This window comes from Sus scrofa, chromosome 1 (assembly GCF_054392235.1).
Source record: "Sus scrofa isolate SSC_HxYL_T2T_F1_AM1 chromosome 1, Sscrofa_HxYL_maternal_Yorkshire_Landrace_v2.0, whole genome shotgun sequence".
Taxonomy (NCBI): domain Eukaryota; kingdom Metazoa; phylum Chordata; class Mammalia; order Artiodactyla; family Suidae; genus Sus; species Sus scrofa.
The window spans coordinates 75,989,927-76,015,946 of record NC_139383.1 but is presented as its reverse complement, the minus strand read 5'-3'; the positions used below and the strand labels follow the sequence as shown (position 1 = coordinate 76,015,946).

Here is a 26,020-nt window from a genome sequence, read left to right as displayed (position 1 = left end):
TGACTGTTCTTGGCATTACTAGGTGTCTTGATGCTCTTTGGCTGCTGCTGTCTGTATTGTATTGGTGGTACCTGGCTGCAGTGCCTCTTATATATCTGACCCCAGGGACACTGCAGAGAGAGGTGGACCAAGATGGTAAGGGTTGTGCTGGGTATATAGGGGTGGAGTCTATTATGAAGCCACCCAAGATGGCTGTTCTCTTGCTCTCTGCATCCCCTACTCCTGTTTCACCTAATATCCCATGCACATGACTGACCTTCCTACATACTTGCTCCTGCTGCAGCTGCTGATGGCTCTAATCTTTAGATCAAAACCTCTCCAGCGGAGGACTTTTCAAAGGGGTAGTGAGGGGCGTGCCCTCTGCTAGCTTCTCTGGTAAACCATGAGCCAACCTGACGTCAGCTCCCCCTATAACTGGAAACTTCTCCCTCCCTGTGAATTAGAGGCTGAACTTTTATCTGCAGTAAAGAATCCCAGAATCTTGGGGTTGGTGATAGCTTAAAGGTCATTTAGGCTGATCAGTTTTCCTCCTCCCATTAGCTTGGTTTTCTTTATTTTATTTATGAAGAGGGAAAACTGAGACAACTTGTGTTTTAAAAAAAAAAAAAAAGACATAGACATCATAAGATCAAATCATTTGCATAAAACTGCCAGAAAATGCAGAAAGTTGTCCACATTATAATTGGTGATATAGAGAATAAACCATACATGATGTGTTGACCTTAACTGAATACCACACATCAAATCATGTAATGCAACTGCTCACCACAAAAGCTCTATACAGCAACATATTTTTAATGTTTAATTGTGATATAATTTCATATTTACAGAAAAACTGTAAGAATAGTTCAAGGAAGGTCTGTTTACTCTTTTCTAGATTTACCAATTATTAGTATCTTGTTGCACTTGGCTTCAGCATTTGTTCTTTTTTCCTCACCCACTGGAGAGCATTTTGTTGACGTCTTGTCTCTTTTATCTATAAATATTTCAGTGTTTATTTCCTAAGAATGAGGGCTTGCAAAATAATTTTTTTAATCAAAACATAAAGTTAACATACACCCATCAGAATAAATTTTTAAGAATGTTAACTACAAAGAAAAATACCCTGCCTTCGTTTTGTACAAGAGGAAATTTTTGGCCTGTTTGGTTTCCTGTGATATTCCTGGACCCTACCACAGTGACTGGCACACAGCAGATCCTCAATGAATACCTGTTAATGTCTTAATGTGATGGTTGGATACTACTGACCACATTTAGAAACAAAATATTTCTAAAATAAAGCAAAGGCAGTGAGAGCAAGATATTTCTTTATTACCAATGATCTGTAATTCACCAGTTACAAAAAGAGGGAAAACCTTCTGATGTAGAGGATTGATGGGAAATTCCCTTTGTGAAGATGAGACAAACAGGGGACTTTTTCTGGGCCACTACAGGGACCTGTAGTCTCTTCACAGGTAGCGGTTTCGGATGTATTCTCGGTACATAGAGGTGTCTTCTTTCCCAAGGGGCTGCATAATACCTTGACTGGCCTGGATGTGGGCTTGGAAGATCTCTGTAGATTTTCTGTCTACTCTTGGGGGCTGAACTTCATAGATGTTGTCTTGTGAGAAAGCTGAGATGGGTGTTCTATAAAAGAGAAAGCAGAGCTTACACATTAAAGAAACTAAAGTGAAGGACCACAGGGACTTGTGATCTCAAAAGCGTTTGAGAGCCACTGACCTTGAATGAGTGGACTTAGTAGTAACAAGTGGTGGTGGTGACCTCCCTGTCCCCTCTCGGCTGGTTTCCAGCACTTGCCCAGGGAGCCTCCCCTGCATGCAGGCTTGTGGGGGGCAGGGGGGCACCTCCTCTGTTCCCACTGCCCTGGGCACAGGCATGTCTATGTGCCCATCTGCCTGTCTCACATGACTGCAGTAGCTTTAGGTGGAAGTGGCACAGACTTTTTGCTTTCTTTCCTTCGTGCCGGACAGATACTCAGTAGTTTATTTAAGGAAGATTTGAGTAGGAATCAGTGAAGTCAGGGCTACTAATGATTTCTACCTTACAACACTGTTGATGGCAGGAGTAAATGAGTTTATATCTGTAAAGCACCTTATATACCTTAGCATAGTGCCTGGCACACTCTAAGTGCTCAGTAAAAGTGAACTATTGCTAACAATTACCGGTGCATAATTCCTTATCTGCAATTCTGAAATCCTAAAAGCTTCATTAACCAAATGTTACTTTGCCTGCAAATCCTGACCTAATTGAAACTCATCTGGTGGTATGACATACTGACAGTACTCATCCCATTTTATGTGTATATTAAAGTGTTTAATTATCAGATGGCCTCAGACCATGCTGGGGGATGGTCTTCAAAAGTGTGTGCTAACACTCTGAAAATTCTGAATTCTGAAACACGTCTGCCTTAGGACTGAGGGATTGGAAATCTGTACTAGGCAGCTTCCTTCCTTTCTGGGGTGATTTGAAAAGCAACTCAGAACCCGTCTATTCAAAAATAGCCCTCTGTTCCTGTCCCACTTAGCCTGCTTCAGTGCTTGACATTTCCATCCACCCTTGGGGAAGGCAATGTCTCCAAAGAAGGGCTTGTCAAAATGCACACGGGTGCCTGACACACCCTCAACCATACCACAGTGTGAGCATCTGCAAGTTATGACATCTTTGGCTGGGGGCAGGCCCTGGAGGGATGTGTCAGCCACCAAGTCAGGTGTGTTGCAGAGTGGGTGTGAGCAGAAGGTTGAGATGAGGCCACTGGGAGGGGAGGATGGTAAGCTCGACTTTGTGAGGGATTGAGGGCATAATGACCATACACGCTAGCACGAAGGCCAGGGCTGGCCCTACAGGTGGGGGTCGGGTGGTTCTCCATGGTCAGGCTACCAAGATAACAGAAAAGATCCGGAGACTCTGTGCTGCTGGGCTGGGACCTCAGCCTTGCTCATGTACATCTTAGCAGAGGAACAGAAAGGTACCCCGGATGCCGGGCTGTTTGGTTAGCGAGGGACCCCCGGAGCCGGGGAGACTCCCTGCCGTCGGAAGCAGAACTGAGTCTCAGACCCAGCTAGGTCTGTACCTGCAAGGCCAACATTTTATGGGACACCAGGAGGTGCAGTGAGTGACACACAAAGAGAGACAGGAGTTGTAGAGTAACACCCTCCAGACTCATAGGATTATGATTAAATTTGGGTCTGTCTTCCTCTCCTAGAAAACAGCTAAGGTAGCTCACCGTACTTTGCTTTTATCTAGAATACTGACACATCCTCCACATCAGGCTACCAAGGCAACAGAAAAGATCTGGAGACTCTATTCTGCTGGGCTGGGACCTCAGCCTTGCTCATGTACTTCTTTAAAGTACAGACTGCTTTAAAGCACATTAAAATGAAACTCAACTACTTTAAATTACATTATCATGCAACTATAAGTGGAATATTCTTTCTGGAAGTCAATTTCAATTGTTTTGACCTCAGGGTAATATATTTAAACTCAAGTTTGGTAAATCGTTTATGAAATACTCCCATTTTCCCCAAACACTCTAATAATTTCACGTAATTTTAGAATGTACCCTTAATTTAAGTAAATAAAAAACCAAAGGATACAGTGATTTACTCAAAGTTAAAAAAAAAAAAAAAAAAAGATCAAGGTGAAAGAATCCTGAGATGTCTGAATCTCAATTTGTATGCCAGCTTGGCAGCAGTGCTTTTCTTCAAAATACAAAGTTAGCTGTTCTAATGTCTGTCATTAACACTTAATGACGAATGGTTGGGATGATTAATATATAAACTCTTGTCAGTTTTCCCTCAAGAAACATAAAAACTCTGCAGTCATTTACATAATTCAAAGCGAGATGCTAGAATTCTGTAATGGTTGATAATATTCACACTCAAACCATTTTAACCTGAACCCTTAAAAAGGAGGCACCATTAGTGTTTTTGAGATTGTCATCAAAGTGCCAGCCACAGCAACATCTCCTGATCCAAACCATCCACACCTGTGCAGGGTCTATAACCTCCATTTTACAGATGAGACATTTAAAGCCCATTTAAAAATGGGACGAATGGTTTCTGTGCATTGAAGCCAGACCTTTGCCTAGAACCCTGTGTATCTTTTAACCAAGAGCTACCTGGGAGGCATAATAAGAGCCAAGAGATGAAGATACCATCTGAGAATTAGACCTGAGGAAAAAAAAAACCAAGTCCTTATTGTGTTGGGACACCAAAAAGCCTGTCACAATGAGCTCCTCATGCTCTTAAGACAGGGGTTCTCTAAGTGTGGTCCTCAGGCCAGCAGCATCGGCATCACCTGGGAATATGTCAGGACTATAAATTCTCAGGCCCTACTCCAGACCTAATGAATCACAAACTCTGAGGGAGTTCCCATTGTGGCTCAGCAGTTAACGAATCCAACTAGGAACCATGAGGTTGCAGGTTTGATCCCTGGCCTTGCTCAGTGGGTTAAGGATCCAGCATTGCCGTGAGCTGTGGTGTAGGTCACAGACGTGGCTCAGATCCCACGTTGCTGTGGCTGTAGTGCAGGCCGGTAGCTACAGCTCCGATTAGATCCCTAGCCTGGGAACCTCCATATGCCACGGGAGCAGCCCAGGAGATGGCAAAAAGACACACACACACACACACACACACACACACACACACACGTCATTTCATTACTTTACAAAAAAAAAAAAAAAAAAGAAGAAACTCTGGGGATAAGGCCCAGAAATGTGTTTAACAGGCCCTCCAAGTGATTTTACTCCTTGTTAAAGTTTGAGACTATCTTTGGTCTAAGGAGATCAAACTGTAGTCTAAAATGCTAAACAAAATCTTTTATTCAAGTCAACAGCATTGAACATTTTTAAATATAAACTTTCTTTTTAAATGATGCACTGCCACTAATCCTACATTGAAAAGACATAATTTTTACACTTAACTATAAAGATATGAGTAGACACTTGACTTCTCCATTGGCGTACACATACTTCCAAGGCGAGGAAGAAATACCAAAACAACCAAAATCCTTACAAGGGGCTTCTGGTAGGTACCTTGTCTCTGAGGCCCACTGGAAAGAGATGGAGATAAACTCAATAACACTTCCAATCTTAAATGGAATAGTCCCCCTTTTTTTTCTTTCCTTTTTTTTTTTTTTTTTTTTTTTTTTTTGCGTAGATGGCATCCATTTCTGGATGAAAAGACCAGTATTTAAATGACGGGGAAATTGTTAAGACAACTTTCTTTTATTCATTTCAGTAGAGAGAGCTGCCTTATAACTGCATTTTTATGGTGGGGGAAAAAAGAAACAAAACAAAAACACGGTTCCACATTTCTCTCCAGGCCATAAACAGAATTTTTGTTTTCAGCTTCTCCCTATAGTCCTCAAAGGGATAAGACTTAAACTGCCCTTAATTCAAATACTAGCAGTCTTTTCTGGAGATAAAATATTGTAATTACAAATTTGCAGACTCAAGCTTTTTATCAATAAAACCTAGTTCCATCTTCAAGGAGATCTGTGCATTTCCCCTCAAGGAGTACTGCACTCTTCTTTAGATGAAGATATTTGCCAGTTCATTGGTGGGCTGCTTAACCCACATTGCTCCAGGCATTCAAGCACAGAGGATTGATGATATCTAGTCTTAACTGCCGTTCCCATTCACAGAAGAGAAACACTTGAGGCAGAAGAAATTCATTAGCCACAGCACATGCTTTTTAAAGAAGATCCTGAATGGTGCTCTTTTATGCTCTTTCTTAGATGTGCTATAATAATACATATATTCTGACCATGCCCTATAATAATGGTATCTTACACTTGATGTATAACCAAAGTTTGAGTCTCTTTAAGAGTTCAATTTCTATTGAGAGTTTTCCTGACTCACACATACTGAGTACCCAATAAGCATATGTTGGCGTGACAAGAAAATACTTAATTGGTCAGATTAAAATGTCTTCTGACTTGAGTAATGTCATGGTGATTTGCGGTTGGTGACAGAAGAATTAGACCATATTTGTGTACTTTTGGTAATTTTACACATGGGATACTTTTCTGTATGTACAAATCTTATACTTTTCCTGTGATGAGCATTTTGGCACACACCAAGTCCCACCTGGCACCTCCAGAAAAGGTAGTAATGGTTCTGATCACAGGATATGTTTCCCTTCCCAGTGACCCCTTCTGTTATTAGCACAAAATCCTAAGTTTTCTCCCAAGGATGCTATTTTCACATCCCCAAATGATTCTCTGTTGGTTCCGAGAACATTGCAGCCGAAGGGGCCCTTAAGGAAGACCCTGACCAACAGTTTTATTTACAGCTGATGGTCAGCCTTTGGGCTTTCCTCTCATTCCTTTCCTCTACCTTCTGGGAGAAAACACTCGATAGGGCAGGATCAGAGTTGATCAGATGTTCTAGTCTCACTGGGGCAAAAAACCTCAGCAAATGTCTTAACAGCACTCACCCTTTATTAGTCTATGTCTTTCTGCTGCCTTTGTAACTTCTATTAGGAAATTACAGCCCCTTATCACCTAACTGGCTGAGGGCCCTAAGGCATACACTGCCAGGCAGTGATTTTCTCTAGCTCTTTTTTTTTTTTTTTTGCCTTTTAGGGCTGCACTCACAGCAGGCATGTGGAAGTTCCCAGGCTAGGGGTCTAATCAGAGCTGTAGCTGCCGGCCTATGCCACAGCCACAGCCACGCCAGATCTGAGGCATATCTGTGACCTACACCACAGCCACAGCAACGCCGGGTCCTTAACCCACTGGGCAAGGCCAGGGATCGAACCCACAACCTCATGGTTCGTGGTCGGATTCGTTTCCACTGCACCCCAATGGGAACTCCTTCTCTAGCTTTTAATATGCTCAGAGCCTGTAGCCCTCAGTTTGTGGATACCATTGTAATATTTTTTTGTGTGTGACCATCCAGTGCTTCTTTTGTTCCCTTAGTAGGTTGCTTGTATCTTTCCAATAAAATATTCATACACTGAAGCCTAGTCATGAATCTGTTCTACCAAGACGATTCAAAATGTTAAACTTTTAAACAAAATTAAAAATGTGTTAAAAAATTAAAATAATGCTGCATATTACATTCTGGGCACAAGTATAGACACCTAGGTCCAAAATGTAATTCTCAAACTGTGCTTGTCCAATATGGTAGCCTTTTAGCCATATGTGGCTATTTAAATTTATATTTAATTAAAATTTACATTTAGTTCCTCAGCACTAGCCACATTTCAAGTTCCTGATGAACACACACAGCTAATAAACACTACATTGGACAGTGTGATAGAATATAGTTCCAGCATCACAGAAAGTTCAACTGGACAGACTGTTCCAGAACCTCTTTCCTGTTATAGCTTTACTTTCTAAACCCATTACCCTGATGTAATATGTCTCCACATAGTACTTATCACTCTCTGAGCTTTTATGTATTTGTTTATATACTTACCAGGATGTGAATTCCATCTTGATCACCTCTTTATCCCCATTGCCCAGAAGAGTAACTGGCAAATAGTAAGTGAAGGAATGAAGGAAGGAATGACATCTGATTAAGGAAGATGATCTTATCTTGGATTTCTTTCTTTTTTTGCTTTTTGCCATTTCTTGGGCCGCTCCCGAGGCATATGGAGGTTCCCAGGCTAGAGGTTGAATCGGAGTCGTAGCCACCGGCCTACGCCAGAGCCATAGCGACGTGAGATCCAAGCCGCATCTTCGACCCACACCACAGCTCATGGCAACGCTGCATCCTTAACCCACTGAGCAAAGGCAGGGATCGAACCTGCAACCTCATGGTTCCTAGTTGGATTCGTTAACCACTGAGCCACGACGGGAACTCCAACCTTGGATTTCTAAATTCAGAACCTGAATTCAGTGTGATGTGGATTACTCTAGATAACAGGGAGGTAGGGTTTCCACCAGAAGCTTGGCACTTAAATTTCTTTCCTCAGATAACCCATAAGGTGGACAAGGACACTGCGGGGAAGGTGAGGTGCTTTCTAGCGGGGCAAAGCTGTCAATGCAGCGCAAAAACCAAGCATGAGGCAGGAGGGGTGCTTTCTAATACCCCTTAAGTGTGAGAAACAATGACTCGGAGATTAATTCACTAAAGGGGCTGAAATCAAGAGGAATGTACCCATCTTCAAACCACCTATAATAAAACAAAAGGCAAAATATGTCCCTATATCCTAGGATCCCAGAAAGCAAGCTCTGCCTGTATAACCCACTGTTATATATTCTGTCAAGCCAGTTTCAATAGTGGGAATATGGGTAAGCATCCAGTGTTATTTGCTGACCCCCCCCAGGGTACTTTCACATGTCTTTGGATAGACAATGCACAGTATCACAGAGTAAAGGGGGGCAGGCTTGACAGGCAAGCACTTATCCATGTATTAGAATGAAACCATATTATTAGATGCTAAAGATATTCTAAACATCATCATGGTAAAAAAGAAATTTTCTTTTTATTCCTGCTAAAAGACAGCAAGTCTATATCCTACACACAAAATGCTATGCACCTAATGCATTGTCTCCTCAAAGCCCAATGAAATTTTCAGTCTCATTTTGCCGTTAAGAGCTAATGAACTTGACACAGAATAGGGTACAAATCTGATTCCTTCAAATCCAAACAAATTTCAAATCCTTTTTTAACAGCTGCTATTATAATGGGATGATTGGACCATCCTGCAGCAGAGACACTGGAAGGGAGGTTAGAAATTTCATAGGCAGGGCGTTCCTGTTGTGGCTCAGCGGTTAACAAACCCAACTAATAACCATGAGGTTGTGGGTTTGATCCCTGGCCTCGCTCGGTGGGTTAAGGATCTGCTGTAGCCATGAACTGTGATGTAGGTCACAGATGCGGCTCGGATCTTCCGTTGCTGTGGCTGTGGCAGAGACTGGCAGCTACAGCTCTGATTCCACTGCTAGCCTGGGAACCTTCAAATGCCCCGGGTGTGACCCTAAAAATACAAAAGACGAAAAAAAAAAAAGAAAAAAAAAGAAATTTCATGGGCAGGTTAAACATGCATTAAAACAAAGAAGACAATAATGCCAGTCCCTAAACATCTCACCATTAGAAGGAGCAAAGGGGGGTGATGAAAAGGAAATGAAGCATATAATCTGTGATGATGGAACATAAAATGTACAGCCTTGCAAACCAGAGATGCAGCAGCCCTGTGTGTATATAAGGCCCTTCAAAGGCTCAGCAATAAGGAATCTCAACTCCTTCAGTAGACTGGGTCTTTACAGATTTTGATAGAGAGTAGGTGCCATTTGGTTACGGAGAGAGCATGAGGGCAGCAAAAGGAAAGCAAAGCTCTTACTGTGTGTTTTTCTCAAATGCTTATCTGCCTTCAGTGTGTCAGGGAGCCGTGTCAGTGACACGGCAGCTAGGAAAGCACTGCTGTCTCACAAAAGTTAGGATTTTATGCTTAAGCCTAAGTTACATCAGCAACAGAGAAAAGTTATAGATCAAAGTATGCAATGACCTTAATATATCTCAAAGAAATTCATGCAGTTGAACACCTAAGGTTGCTAAATGCTATCTTTTGAAGATTTATTTTTATCAGATCCACTAGATGAGAAAAAGTCTATGTATGTGTACACATACACACATGTGCTATGTATATAGATAATATTTATATGTAACATTTGTGCTTATATACACTAATATAGTCATATGTTTAAACATAAGGCTGAAGAAAGGGCGATGATTGATAGAGATACATATCTCAACACTCTCCACAAAGTGATGTGCTTCAAATGAGTCATGCGACCGCATTTTTACAATGTCCATTCTATTGTGCAGACATGGAAACAAAAGTATAGTTGATGAGCCAGTGGGGTAATGGAGCCTGTAAATCTAGATAATATACTGTAATAGTTACTGTTACCCATCTCTGTCCAGGGAGAGCCAGCATCACAAGAGTATCACACCACAAATCACCAGTGCAGGAAAAGATCAAAATTCAAAATCTGAAGTATGGTCTCTATTGAATTCATACTGCTTTTGCACTATCATAAAGCCAAAAAATCTTGAGTTACTGTAAGTCAGGGACCTTCCATACTCCACTTGTTTCAGACAAGTATTGCATCCAAAAAGCTGAAGAATAATTTTCTTCCCCTTAGAAGTCTTGTTCTCTTTTTGCTTAGATGTCTAAAGGATTTTTTTTCCTTTAAAGTCTAGTTAGCTTGCTATGCTGTATTATTTTGGGTCACGATTCTCAGGTATGAGGTGTGCTCTTTCAACACTTAGCTTTAAGGTGTTTTATATTTCAGAAGGGTTTTTTTTTTGGTATTAATGTTTTTAGTATTTTCACTGTTCCCTTGCTTGGTTTTTTAGGTCTCCTACTATCTATGCTAAATCTTCTCTGCCTATTGCCAATATTTGACACCTTCTCTTAAATCTTTTGTCTTCATTTCTTTTTGAACTTTACAGCTTTGTATTTTAAGCTCATTGTGAAATAGTCTGCTTCGGTTGTGACCTGTTTTACTGAGCTGTCTTTCTGGCATGCTTTCATCGGAGGGCTATTTTATTCGGTTCTTTCATTCTCCCAGTAACTTTATGAGTTTGGACTCGGATACTCTTCTGTTGCTCATTATGCAAAACCACTTCTCCTGAACCTTTAGAAGGAAGTATAGTTCAAGAAACTTGGACTAACTTGAGAGAATTCCCTCTCTGGTTGCTTCCGTGAAGTGTTTAAAACCAAGGCACCTTGCTGGCTGAGGTCTCCTGTACCTTTGCCCTTTCTCCATTTTTACCTGGACCTGCTCTTTCCCTCGTGTCTCCTGTCACTGTCCTGCTCAATTGTGACTCCACTGTTCCTCCTCAGATGGGTGTCCTGTCCTGGAAGGGGGCTGTGGCTGTCTGCCTGCAGGGCAGTGTCCTGCTGCCTCAGCTCCTTTCCAAACCCACCAAGAACCCTCTGTCCATTTTGCACGCTGTGGCAAAGGCAACGTGCTCTGGCAGTGAACTGGGTAAAACCCCTCCCAGTTTTATCTCCTGTGCGCAAATCCAAGGCAGCCATTTCCAGTGCATTCTTTTTTTTTGTTTGTTTTAAATAATGAATTTATTTATTTAGCCTTTTTGCCTTTTCTAGGGCCGCTCCTGCGGCACATGGAGGTTCCCAGGCTAGGGGTCGAATCAGAGCTATAGCCGCCAGCCTATGCCAGAGCCACAGCAATGCAGGATCCAAGCCGAGTCTGCGACCTACACCATAGCTCACGGCAACGCTGGATCCTTAACCCACTGAGTAAGGCCAGGGATCGAACCCACAACCTCATGGTTCCTAGTCGGATTCGTTAACCACTGCACCACGACGGGAACTCCTCCAGCGCATTCTTATCAGCTTATTCTTGTTAGGGGTTCTCCTGTCCTCAGGTCTGTCTGATGCCCTGTTTTTCACTCCAATTTCTTCCTATTGTACAAACGCTGATATCACGCAGGTCTGATGGCTGTTGGTGGTTTGCCTCCACCACCTGCTTATCTTTGGGGATTTGTGGGTAACTCACCATGCAGTTTTGAGGTAAATGCTGTCTATGTACATTTGCTTTTGCTACCCAATTGTTCTGTTCTATGTGAGAATTCAGAGATTTTAAAAGTTAGGTTGCTGCTGTCTTCTTTCCAGAATCAACTAGGTATGTCTATTTTTTTAAATATATTTTTCATCCATCCCCAAAGCTGGTCCCTAAGTGCAACATATTGTTGCCTGAATGGGTCCTTGTTGGGTGTTGCCATGTCACTTCTCCTTACCCAGGGGTATTCTCAGAAAAACTCTTTTCCAACCCAACTCCCATTTCTACTCCATCAGGACTTGCTGTCCTCAGAGAAAGATGAATACTGTGGTATGCAGATGTGGTTTAGTGATGCAAAGACTTGGGGGAAAGTGGGGAGAACATGGTAGAGCCCTTGATCTTGTAGTTCTTCTGTATTTGACTATCTAGGCATTACCTCTATGACAGCAGAAAGAAGTATGAGTTAGGAAAATTATAAAAAAAAAAAAACCCACTGTCAATCAGCTGTACAATTATAGCAGCTAATAGGAGATGGCCTGGATACCAGTTAGATCTGAGTTGTGTAACTTAATGGACAAGGGAGTCCTTTTTTATTATTATAGTTGATTTACAATGTTCTGTCCATTTCTGCTGTATAGCAAAGTGACCTGGTCATTCTGGGAGTCCTTCTGATGGCTCCTCAAGGACCTCACTCCATCATGCAAGCAGGGTCCTTTCACCATTCTCACCTAGTGGGATTTTTATGTTTCCCATTCTCTCCCTTTCTGGAGAGTTTTAATTTTCCTTTGCTGCCAGTGTATACTGGGAGCAGACAGGCAGTCTTTTCATTCATAGGTCATCAGATCACAAGAAGCCTCATCTGGACCAGACAGCTGCACAAAACCCAGCTATCTGGACTTGGAGTGGGATGCAGGGACATAGAGGGGAGGAAATGGGTTCTACTTACAGCAAGAGGAGTATGCATGGATAACTGGGTAGCTAGAGAGACAGATGGTAAGAGATAACATCCATTAGATTCCTCAGGATCCATCTTAACCCCTCTTCCCCTTCTAGCTTGTAGAGGCTGAGAAGCAAAAAATAATATACAGACTCCCTTGCAATATGGATTCAAAATGTGATTTAGGTCCTACCCACCACTTGTACTCCCAGGGGGCCTTGTTTCAGAACTGAGTCACACGGGAAGAAGCAAGATGTAGGCTATCCATTTTGCACACTGTGGCAAAGGCAACGTGCTCTTGAGTTGGCCACCGCAGTGGTGGCTGGTTTTGCAGCCAGCAGCTGCTGTGATAGCTTCCTGATCAAGGCAGACGTGGCAGCCGCTCTGATGATTTGCCATGTGGTTTGGGGAGGCATTCCTGGAAGCCTGGCTTACAGTCTGCCCTCAATGACCCTAAAAGCCACTGAAAATCCTATAATAATCACTTTTTGTCTAATCTTCCTAGAGTGGATTATGTTTTCTGCAACTGAACTCTGTCCCACACAGCCGGCCAAGGAGCAAAAGCACAGGCAGCTCCAGCTCTCTCTTGCTTTATCCATGAGCACGCTCCCTCGTGCCCAGGTAACCCCACTCCAGGATAGTTCTAGCAGGAAGGGGATACTTCCAGCAGTTGGGCATGTGTGTGTTCACTGCCCCAGGAGACAGATGGGGCAGGCTACCACAAGCACATACATGAGCCGCAAGGGTGGTACTTTTGATGTGTGGGCCATGACCGTTGGTATTTTTTTTTGGTTCAGATATAGCAGAATGATACTCTTCCACCATGCTGAGAACTGTAAAATGAAAATGTTATTTGTGCTTTTAAAAGGACTTTTGGTTTTAGACAAACCAAGTTAAGAATTTGGGACCTGCAACAGGTAAAAGGTTTCCAATTGAGGAAGCATTTTATAAACTGTATGATTTCCCTCCCATTTTGTAGGACATATAATCTGTTTTAGTATGAAAAGAAGTGCAGTTTTTCCTCTGTTGCAGCTGTATCGATTATTGCAGACACCGGGGGAGCAGCCAATGATATCTGGCTGCACTGTTTTGTAGGCTATAACTTGAACATTTCAGCTGGTATTTAATGAGAACACGCTTGGCTTGGAGCCACAGGCAACAGGGACTGGTTACTCTGCACAGCACTGGGCCTGCTTTGCCAATAAAGGACAGGCTGCACACTGAGCCCACAGCAGCTGTTCTCAAAGGGCAGAGAATACAACTGTGCCTCCCAGAGTCATGTTGCCCCCTGCCCCCCATCTGTATGCAGGCCCAGACTCTCCCTCGGGGCAGCCAGTCACCTGTCAGGCATTTCCACAGTGACCTTTGGGAGCAATCCCTCCCTTCTGTCCTCGGATTTCCTGGAACAGCAGCAGCTGTGGCCTGTGACTCCTGAAAACTCAGACCAATGGGCTGTAGCAATGGCCCTGTGTCTTACCTCCCAATAGGAGGTGATGAGACATACTTATATTCTTCACGTCCATTTGAATAGTTTCATCTTTTCCTGATTTATAGAGCCCTGTCACTGCGTTTGCCATGTCACCTCATTTCATCTCCTGTAACCTGCATCTTTCTAACAGACTTTGATTGTAGAAGCTCTTCAGATTCATAGAATTATCATACAGAGAGTTCCCACAAAGCCTGCACCCAGTTTCCCCTCTTAGTGACGTCTTCCATCAGGATGGTGCACTTCTTGCGATTAGTGAACTAATACTGGCACAATATTATGAACTAAAGTCCATATTCAGTGTTCACCCAACGTCCTTTTTCTGTTCCGGGATCCCGTCCAGGATACTTTACATTTAGCCATCAAGTTCCCTTAGGTTCCTCTTGGCAGTGACAACAGACTGTCCTTGTTTCTAATGACCCTGATAGTTTTGAGAAGTGCTTAACCTGCATCTTTTCAGAGTTATCCTTCATTTTAATAACAATAAGTATCAGGAGTTCCTGTTGTGTTTCAGCAGGTTAAGAAGCTGACTAGTATCCATGAGGATGTGGGTTCAACCCTGGCCTCGCTCAGTGGGTTAGGGATCCGGCGTTGCTGTGAACTGCAATATAAGTCTGACGTGGTTTGGATCCTGCATTGCTGTGGTGTAGGCCAACAGCTTCAGATCTAATTCAACCGCTAGCCTGGGAATTTCCATATGCCCCAGGTACAGCCATTTAAAAACAACAACAACAACAAAAAACAACAAAAAAAAAAACCCCAAAACACAATCAGAGAAAACTGACATTTTGGAGGGAGCTATCAGGACAATCATGACCCTTCAAAACAAAACCTGCCTGACCTGAGTTTTCAGAAAGCTCATGTGGCTTCTCTAATGCCAACGTTGATTTGTGATGGGGAGTTGGGTACACTGCCCAATGGATACTCAGACACCTGTCTAGGGAACTCCTGTGGACGATTTGGTGGAGGAGGGGCTCCACAACCTGGCTGGACATTCTATTCAATGGAGAATTTTATAAAGCACAGATGGCATTAGCCCAGGTGCACTCAAGCACAATCTCTAGCCATAGGGTCTGAAAGCCTGTACTTTCTATCCCTTTTAGAAAAAATCCTAATTATGTTTTTAAAACAGAAAATGTTAAAAGATGGCCCATAATTCATGAGTATTGATAATATAAATGGAAGTATAAATGTAGAGAGGAACCAAAAGTCTGAAATGAAAAATGCCTCTCTCTCTCTCCATTCTATTCAACCATTTTCTAAGGACACTTTGGTTGCTCCCTGTTTTTAGTGTTGTCTTCTGTTTGCTTGAGATGTGTATTTATTTATTATCATTATTTTTTTCTTTTTAGGGCCACAAGTGCGGCATATGGAGGTTCCCAGGTTAGGGGTCGGATCGGAGCTGCAGCTGCTGACCTACACCACAGCCACAGCCACAGCGGATCTGAGCAGCATCTGCGACCTACACCACAGCTCGTGGCAATGCTGGATCCTTAACCCCCTGAGTGAGGCCAGGTATTGAACCCACATCCCCACGGATACTAGTCAGGTTCATAACCCACTGAGCCACAAGGGGAACTTCCAAGATGTGTATCTCAATAAGCTTCCTGAGATAATCTGGCATAACCAGAAATTGGGAACCCACGACTACAGAAGAAATTCATAATTCAGCAGTGGGGGACCTGAGTGTCTATTTCAGTGCTGACATCCATTATAAAATCACAAAGCTCTGTTCTTCACCTCCCTCCCCTGGACAGAACAGCCCTAAAGCCATCAGATGGGGCCGAGCACGGACGCAGCCTGTGACAGACTGAGGGGTGTGGGAGCCCAAGTTGGGTGAGAAGAGCATCCTACAGAGGACAGATCAGGGCGGGGGGGCTGAGGCCTGAGTGGGTGGGGGGGGGTGTCCGTATGTCAGAGCCTGAATAGGGAGAGGTGGGTGTGGGTATCCATGTGGGGGTTGGTCTGGGGCCCAAGGGGATGAGGAGGGTATTCAGAAGGGTGTTGTCTCTGAAAGGGGAGTCAGCACCTGAATGCAGGGCGTCCATGTAGGGGAAAGGGTGGATGCGGTGCTGATGGGAGACTGGTTATGTATGAGGGATTAAACAAATATGATAGGGGTAATGGGAGCCATGTTTCTCGCTGTTGGAGAAGGAAGTCACCAATAATGCCCGGGAGGACAGTCCAAAACCCTGAGTACCCTACAGTGAGAGCTATCAGTGTGAACTCAAGGGTTTAAATATATACCTGTATTTTATTTATATTATACTATATACATTTATATATAACACATACATATGTAGTATATACATACATGTATACGTGCATATATGCCTGTTATATTTACATGTGTATTTGTCCAGTGTGCCTGGGACAAGCGGTACCCCAATGGCAACAGGCACACCTGGTGCCCACACTTTGGCTTTAATGCCATTTTCCGCTAAAAAGAACTAGAGGTCCTGGGAGCAATGACTGATGTCAGGGCTAGGGCAGGCAAAGAACATGATGAGCTTAGAACATCTTGTGCCAGAAATCAAGGAAGTACTCAGAGAATGATGAGGACATGTCCGGAGAACACAGGAGCCAGGTTGAAAGGACTCAGGTGAAATTTGGAACAATCTGAGCATCAAAATAAATAATGAGAGTAACAGACTACATCCCATCAAATAAAAGAGAAAACCAAGATCTCATACTGAGAAAAATAAATCCATGGAAAAAATTGAAAGTTTGATGAAGAAAGGGATATTTACACAGTTTCAAAGCATCTCTCCCCAAATATTCATTAATTAAAAGGAGGGGAGGGAAAAAGAGCAACTTCACAGTGGAAAAAGCCCCGAAGATTCCACTTTAATCAAGGGACTGAAAGATGATTATTAATGAGATAAACTGAAATTGCGTGCCCAAGAGAATGCAATGACAAGAACCCATGTGATAGTCCTGATTGTATTTGTGATGTCACAGTTTCTGGGGGTCAGGAATCCGGGAGTGGCTTAATTGGGTGATTCTGGTTTAAGGTCTGTCACAAGGCCAAAGTCCCCCTGTTGGCCAGGGCAGTGGACGACCTGAGGTTTAACTGGGGCTGGAGAATCCACTTCCAGGCTCACTCACGTGGTTGGCAGACCTCAGCTCTGTTTCTTGCTTGTCCAGGCCCATCCACAGGGCTGCTCACAACATGATGCCTGCTTCCCCCAGAATAACTGATCCAAGAGATCACTCCTGTAACCTAACTACCTCTGCTGTATGCTCTTGGTCACAAGGATCCACTCCAGACGACATGGGAAGAGACTGCTTGAGGGTGTGAATAACAGGAGGTGGGGCCAATTATTTGAAGGCTGGCTACTCAGCTGTCAAAGATAATCAGGACAAACTCAAGACTGGGAGTCATTCTACAAAATCATTAGCCGGTATTCTTCAAAGTGTCAAGTCATAAAAATCAGAGAAAACTGGGGAATTGTTCCAGAATGAAGGAGACGAAAGAGACATGGCAACTAACTGCAACGTGAGATGTTGGACTAGTTCCTTTTGAGATTAAGGACGTTAATAGGACAATTGACAAAAGCTTGAATGTGGCTGAAGGATTAGGTGGAAGAATGTATTGATGTCAATTTCCTGATTTTACTACAATGTACTGTGATTTTATAGAAGATTGTTCTTATTCACAGAAAATAAGAGACAGGATATTAGGTCTGCAACTTACTCTCAAATGGTTTGAGGCAGAGAGGGAAATGTTCTTTGTTCTGTGATGGCAAGTTTGAGATAAGCTTGTTTCCAAATATTAAAATGTACATAGGGAGTTCCTGTCATGGCACAGCAGAAACAAATCTGACAAGGAACCATGAGGTAGTGGGTTCCACCTCGGCCCCACTCAGTGGGTTAAGGATCCAGTGTTGCCATGAGCTGTGGTGTGGGTCACAGATGCGTCTCAGATCCTGCCTGCATTGCTGTGGCTGTGGTGTAGGCTGGGATTAGACCCCTACCCTGGGAACCTCCATATGCCACAGGTGCAGCCCTAAAAAGACGAATAAAAGCAAAAATAAATAATATGTATACAAACTATTTAAGACTTCTGAGAGAAATTTTAATTAAGTTAAGATCAAAAATCCTAATTCTATTAGGTAGAATTATATGCCACTGCTATCTTTGTAGGTCAAAAATATATGAAAATTGGTAACTTCATATGGTTCAACCCAATACAAGAACATTCCAACAAACTAACCAATAACAAAGATAAATGAAATTATGGATTTCAATAAAAATGCAAAAACTCCACATTGCGCTTTTGAGGATCTCTCTTGCACTACCCACTCGGTCCAGCACCCTCTCTGCAGACCCCATCTGTCAGCACACAGAGAAGCTGAAGTAGCTCCCATCTTAGAGATGAGCCTGTGCATTCATATCTCCTCCAAATATTGTCCTATTTCTTTGCACACCTCCACAGTAACATTTCTGAAAGAATGGTCTCTGTTCCCCAGGCCATCTTATTACTTCCCATTTTTTCCTAGACTCAATGAAGTGGGCTTGCAAAGCTACCAACTGTAAACATTTGCCCATCAAGGCCACTGATACCTTCCTGTTAATTTTGTTTTGTTTTTATATTCAACACTGCCGCCCACTCCATTCTGAAACATTTTCTTCTCTTGGCTTTTGTGAAACCACATGTCTTTCTAGTTTCCTATTCCCTTTGTTGCTTAGATCCTGAGACCCTACAATTCACCCTCCAGAAGGCACCTGTAGTTGTCTTTTGGAGACTGAATCAGAGTGAAAACCTCACTGAAAACCCCATCCCCTCAACCCCTTGGCTTTTCACTGGATAAATAATGGCTAAACTCCTGTGAGATCTGGCCTCTCCCTATTCCTAACTCCCTCCCAAAGCACATTCCTCTGTGTCTTTCACTTGGCCTGTTTGCTTCTGCTTTTTTGAATGAGTTTTTTTTTTTTTTTTTTTGCTGTTTTAAGTTATATGCTTTTTAAAAACTGAAGTATGGTTGCTTTCTAATGCTGTGTTAGTTTCTGGTATAAAACAAAGTGACATACATCTATATATATCTTTTTCAGATTCTTTTCCATTATAGGTTATTTCAAGGTATTGAATATATTTTCCTGTGCTGTAAGTAGGCCTTTTTTGGTTATCTTTTTTTTTTTTTTCTGGCCGCACCCAGAGCCCAAGCCAAGGATCCAATCCAAGCCACAGCAGTAACAACGCCAGATCCTTAACCTGATGGGCAATCAGGGGACTCCAGTTATCTATTTTATATAGAGTAGTGTGTATATGTTAATTCCAAATTCCTAATTTGTTCCTCCCCACTCTTTCCCCTTTGGTAACCATAAGTTAATTTTCTATGTCTATGAGTCTGTTTCTGTTTTGTTAATAAGTTCACTTGTATCATTTTTAAAGATTCTACATGTCAGTGATATCATAAAATATTTGTCTTTCTCTGACTTCACTTAGTGTGATGATCTAATTGCATCCATGCTGTTGCAAATGGCATTATTTCATTCTTTTTTTGTCTGAGTAACATTCTACTGTATATAGGTACCACATTTTCTTTATCCTTTCCTCTGTTGATGGGTATTTCAGTTACTTCCATGTCTTGGCTATGGTAAACAGTGCTGCAGTGAACATTGAGGCACATTTTCAAATTGGAGATTTTGACTTTTCTGGGTATATGCCAAGGTGTGGAATTGCGGGATCATATGGTAACTTTAATTTTTAAGGAACCTCCATACTGTTTTCCATACTGGCTGTATCAATTGACATTCCTACCAACAGTGTAGGAGGGTTCCATTGTCTTTACACACTCTTCACTACTTACTGTTTGTATAGACTTTTTTGAAGATGGTCATTTTGACCCGTGTGAGGTAATACCTCATTGTAGTTTTGACTTGCATTTCTCTAATAACTGGCAATACTGAGCATCTTTTCCTATACTTTTTGGCCATCTGTATGTTGCCTTTGGAGAAATGTCCATTAGTTCTGCCCATTTTTCATTTTTTATTTAATATTGAGCTGCATGAGTTGTTTGTAGATTTTGGAGATTAATCCCTTGTCAGTCGCTTCATTTGTAAATATTTTCTCCCATTCTGTGGATTAATCTTTTCAGTTTTTTAAATGGTTTCCTTTGCTGTGCAAACATTTTTAATTTTAATTTGGTCCTATTTAATTTTTATTCCTCTAGGAGGTGGATCCAAACAGATATTGCTGTGATTTATTCTGCCTATGTCTTCCTCAGAGTATTTTACAGTATCAGGTCTTACATTTAAGTCTGTAATCTATTTTGAGCTTATTTTTGTGTATGATGTTGGAGAATGTTCTAATTTCATTCTTTTACATGTAGCAGTCCAGTGTTCCCAGCACAACTTATTGAAGAAGATGTTCTTTTCTCCATTGTTTATTCTTGCTTCCTTTTCTTAGATTAACTGACCATAGGTGTGTGGGTTTATTTTCCTTCTATCTTGTTCCATTGATCTATATTTCCATTCTTGTGCCAGTACCATACTGTTTTGATGACTGTAGCTTTGCAGTATAGTCTGAAGTCAAGGAGCCTGATTCCTCCAGTTCTATTCTTCTTCCTCTGGATTGTTTTGGCTATTCAGGGTCTTTTGTTTCCAGCCAAGTTTAATTTTTTTTTGTTCTAGTACTTTGAAAAATGCTTTTAATAATTTGATAGGGATTGCACTGAATCTACAGATTGACTATCTGCAGTACAGTCATTTTTACAATTTTGAGTCTTCCAATTCAAGAACATGACATATTCTTTCATCAGCATCTTACAGTTTTTGGAGTATAGGTCTTTTGGTTCTTTTAGTAGGTTTATTCCTAGATATTTTATTCTATTTGATGTGAGTGGTAAATGGGATTGTATTGTTAATTTCTCTTTCTGATATTTTGCTGTTAGTGTAGAGAAACATGAGAGATTTCTATGTATTAATTTTGTATCCTGCAACTTTATAGAATTCATTGTTGAGCTTTAGTAATTTTCTGGTAGCATCTTTAGGATTGTCAATGTATAGTATCCTGTCATTTGCAAACAGTGATGGTTTTACTTCTTTTCAAATTTGGATTCCTTTTATTTCTTTTTCTTCTCCATCATGGCTAGGACTTCAAAAACTATGTTGAATAAAAGCAGTAAGAGTAGACATCCCTGTCTTGTCCTTAATTTTAGAGGAAATGCTTTAAGCTTTTCAGCGCTAAGTATATTAGCTGTGGGTTTGTCACATATGCCATTTATTATGTTGAAGTAGGCTCCCTCTATGCCCACTTTCTGGAAGTTGGTTTTTTTGTTAATCATATTGAATTTCTTCATCTATTGAGATAATCATATAGTTTTTATTTTTTAGTTAATGTGGTGTATCACACTGATTGATTTGAGGCTATTGAAAAAACACTTGCATCCCTGGGATAAATCCCACTTGATCATGGTGTATGATCCTTTTAATGAACTGCTGGATTGGGTTTGCTAACATTTTGTTGAGAATTCCTGTGTTTGTGTTCAGCAGTGATATTAGCCTCTAATTTTCCTTTTTTGTGGTGTCTTTGTCTGACTTTGGTGGCCTCATGGAATGAGTTTGGGAGTGTTCCTTCCTCTGCAATTTTTGGAAGTTTCAGAAGAAGAGGTGTTAACTATTCTTTAAATGTTTGATAGAATTCACCTACAAAGCCATCTAGTCCTGGACTTCTGTTTGTTGGAAGATTTTATTTTTATTTTTAATGATTATTTTTTCCATTATAGTTGGTTTACAGTGTTCTGTCAATTTTCTACTGTACAGCAAAATTTTTCTCACATTATCCTCCACCATGTTCCTCCTATGTTGGAAGTTTTTTAAATCATGGTTTCAATTTCAGTACTGGTGATTGGTCTGTTCATATTTTCTATTTCTTAGGTACTCTTGGAAGACTGTACCTAAGAATTTCTCCATTTCTTTCAGATTGTCCATTTTATTGGCACATAGTTGTTTGTAGTAGTCTCTTATGATCCTTTGTACTTCTGTGGTGTCAGTTGTAACTTCTTTTTCATTTCTAATTTTATTGACTTGAGCCTGCTCCCTTTTTGTCTTGATGAGTCTGGCTAAAGGTTTATCAATTTTGTTGATCTTTTCAAAGAACCAGCTTTTAGTTTCATTGATCTTTTCTATTGTTTTCTTCATTTCTATCTCATTTATTTTTGCTCTGATCTTTTATGATTTCTTTCCTTCTACTAACTCTGGGGTTTGTTCTTTCTCTAGCTGCTTTAGATGTAAGGTTAGGTTGTTTATTTGGGATTTTTCTTGTTTCCTTAAGTGAGATTGTATTGCTATAAACTTCCCTTTTAGAACTGTTTTTGCTGTGTCTCATAGGTTTGGATCATCAGATCTTCGCTGTCATTTGTCTCTAGGTTTGTTTGTTTTGACTTCTTCAGTGATCCACTGGTTGTTTAGTAACATATTGTTTAGCCTCCACATATTTGTGTCTTTTACAGTTTTCTTCTTGTTACTGATTTCCAGTATTACAGTGTTATAATTGGAAAAGATGCTTAATATGATTTTAATTTTCTTAAATTTTACCAGAGCTTGTTTTGTGGCCCAACTCATGATCTTTCCTGGAGAATGTTCCATGTGCAATTGAGAAAAATGCATTCTGTTTTTGGATGGAATGGTCTAAAAATATTAAGTCTGTCTGTTTCTATTGTATCATCTAAAGCCTCTGTTTCTTTTCTTTTCTTTTTTTTTTCCCCTGTTTTTTTAGGACCACACCTATGGCATTTGGAGGTTTCCAGGCTAGGGGACAAATCAGAGTGGCAGCTGCCAGCCTATGCCACATCCACAGCAATGCCAGATCTGAGCTGCAACTGCAACCTACACTGCAGCTTACAGAAATGCCAGATCCTTAAACCACTGAGTGGTGTGCCAGGAATTGAACCCATGTCCTCATGGATACTATTCAGGTTTATTACTGCTGGGCCACAATGGTAACTCCAAGGCCTCTGTTTCCTTATCGATTTTCTGTCTGGATGATTTTCAGTTGATGTAAGTGGAATGTTAAAACTTCCCCAGTATTATTGTGTTATTATTGATTTTTCCTTTTATGGATCTTAGGAGCAACTCAATATATAAGGCAACTGCTATGCTGGGTGCATATATATTTACATTGTTATATCTTCTTGTATTTATCCCTTAATCATTACATAGTATCCTTGTCTTCTAATAGTCTTTATTTATTTATTTTTGTCCTTTTAGGGCTGCACCCACAGCATATGGAGGGTTCCAGGCTAGGGGTCTAATCGGAGCTGTTGCTGCCAGCCTACATCAGAGCCATAGCAACCCAGGATCTGAGCCGTGTCCACAACCTACACCACAGCTCATGGCAACGCCAGATCCTTAACCCACTGAGCAAGGCCAGGGATCGAACCCACAACCTCATGGTTCCTAGTCGGATTTGCTTTTGCTGTGCCATGATGGGAACTCCTAATAGTCTTTAAAGTCTATTTTATCTGAGTATTACTACTCCAGCTTTCTTTTGATTTCAATTTTCATAGAGTCCATTTTTCCATCCCCTCACTATCAGTCTGTATGTGCCCCTAGATCTGAAGCAGGTCTCTTGCAGACAGCATATATACAGGTCTTGTTATTGTATCCTTTCAGCCAGTATATGTCTTTTGGTTGGAGCATTTAGTCCATTTACATTTCAGGTAATTATCAATATGTATGTTCTTATTGACATTTTGTTAATTGTTTTGGACTTGTTTTTATAGGTCTTTTTTTCTTCCCTTCCTCTTTTGTTCTTTTGTGATTTGATAGCTGTCTTTAGTGTTGTCTTTTTTGTCTGAGCATCTATTGTAGATTTTGCTTGCAGTTACCATGATATTTTGATGTAGCAGTCCATTTAAATACAAGATTGTTTTAAGTTGCTGGTCTCAATTTCAAATGCATTTCCAATATCCTGCATTTGTACCCGCTCTTCTCATGATTGCTGGTTTTGATATCATATTTGTGTGTGGATGACTTCCTACATTTCCTCCATGTTTGCCTTTACTGATGAGCTTTCCCATTCACAATTTTCTTGTTTCTAGTTGTGGCCTTTTTTTCCCCCAAGAGAAGTTCCTTTATCATTTGCTGTAAAGCTGGTTTGGTGGTGCTGAAGTCTCTTACATTTGCTTATCAGTAAAGCTTTTGATTTGTCTGCTGAATCTGAATGAGAGAGCCTTGCTGGGTAAAGCATTCTTGGTTGTAGTAGGTTTTTTCTTTTCACTACTTCAAATATATCATGCCTCTCCCTTCTGGCCTGCAGAGTTTCTACTGAAAAATTAGCTAATAACCTTATGGGGATCTCCTTGTATGTTATTTGATGCTTTCCCTTTGCAGCTTTTTTTATCTTTGTCTTTAATTTTTGTCAATTTGATTAATAGTGTCTCAGCATGTTCCTCCTTGGTTTTATCCTCTATGGGACTCTATGCTCCCCGGAGTTGACTGTTTCCTTTTTCATGTTATGGAAGTTTTCAGCTACTGTTGCTTCAAATATTTTCTCAGGCCCTTTCTCTCTTCTATTTCTGGGACCCAATGTCGGTGCATTTAATGTTGTCCCAGATGTCTCTTAGACTGCCCTCATTTCTTTTTTTCCTCATTCTGTTCTCTGTTTATTCTGCTCTACCAGTATGTCTTCCAGTTCAAGTATTCATTCCTCAGCCTCATTTATTCTGCAATTGATTCTTTATTTTTCATTTTAGTTATTGTCCCAGTATCCTAATGTGGCATTCATCATAATATGAAATTATCTTGTTTAATAGTTCAGTGCTTACCTGCCTACCCTAGAACATAAGTATCCTGAGAGACCTTGTCAGTTTTGTTTTTTACTGTATCTCTAGTGTCTAGAACAGTAACACACAGTAGGTGCTTAATGAATATTTTGTAAATAAATCGCTTTCTGCTAATGATCCCAGCCAGCAGATGTCTCATGGTTGTGGTAATAACTAGAGAGATGACCTTCCTTCCAAATCATCTTGTTCAAGTTCAGATCATATGAAGAAACTCTCCACAATGCTGCTGATAGGTTATTCAGCCTCTACTTGACAATGTTCAATGATGGAAGAACTTATGACATTTAATAATGGAATGTTTATAAGGCATTGTTGATAGTTGTAATAGTTCAAAAGATCTTTTCAGTGCCCCTAAATCTTTCTCCCTATATGATCCACTTATTGATCACAAAGCAATTTTAAAAAGCCCTGCCTCACCTGACAGTAATTCAAATATTACTTGCAGGAATGATCACATTATGAGTCTAAGCTCTGAGGTGAATACTCCTAGCTATCTCAGCTCTTCATGTGACATGAAAAATTAACCAACACTACACATGAGAAAGGTCTGCAAAATTTTAGCAGCCTGGTTTAAATAAATAAAACCTTTATAAGCATCTAATCTGAAAAATAAAATGTAAGCATGCCCTTAGGTCTCATTTCTCATGATTGTCTGTTCCCTTAATAGCTTGCTTCTCTGCATCATGCTCTTTCTGTTACCGAGGGAACTCCAACAATCACAGATAGGCCTGCCAGCATCTTCCCTGAGACAAAGACTTTTCTTCTTCGAACATATTTGTGAGTATATGTTGTCACTTCTGAGTACATTTTATATTTTCATAAGATGAGAGAGAACTTTCATGATCTGTTTGCTAATGTCCTTTGTGGCAAGGGCACTTTGCTGAAGGCATTAAACAATTTATTCTACAAGTGAAAAAAGAGTTTGGATCATACACCCCTTGGGGTTTTCAATGTGTGGTGTAAGAGGAACATCTGTTGTGGTTAAACAGGCAATGTTCTAGTGCATATTTATATCCTTCCTGGTGACTTCCGCAATAGAGTAAGCATTCTATAAATATTATTGAATGAAGGAGTGAGTGAAGGAACCAAGGAAGCAGAGGATCTCAAAACCAGTACTCTAATCCAAGCCTTCATTTTAGAGGTGAGGGAGCAATAGCCCCAACAGGAAAGGACCCAGTGTCAGACCAGACCCCAGGGCTCCTGATTCTCAGGCTTAGAATTCTTTCCTCAGATTTTCACACTGCCTCTGTTTTGGGGCATCTGTGAAAATGAATGTCATTAATTGGATAAGTAGAAAGGATTTTTTGTTTTTAATGAGTCATT

The 26,020-nt window shown here is 41.0% G+C and overlaps 1 protein-coding gene across 4 annotated transcripts in view; it reads right to left on the bottom strand.

Annotated features, from left to right (window-relative positions):
* Positions 1 to 1,290: 1,290 nt before the first annotated feature.
* The window catches only part of FIG4 (FIG4 phosphoinositide 5-phosphatase), a 144,980-nt gene continuing 120,250 nt past the window's right edge, over positions 1,291 to 26,020 (bottom strand). For 3 of the 4 annotated variants that reach the window (XR_014818215.1, NM_001243250.1, XM_084980609.1), the window contains 1 exon segment: positions 1,291 to 1,626. Coding sequence is in view for 3 of the 4 variants with exons in the window: in NM_001243250.1 (NP_001230179.1) it covers positions 1,449 to 1,626 (178 nt within the window). In the remaining variant the exon portion in view is untranslated. 4 annotated transcript variants of the gene reach the window in all.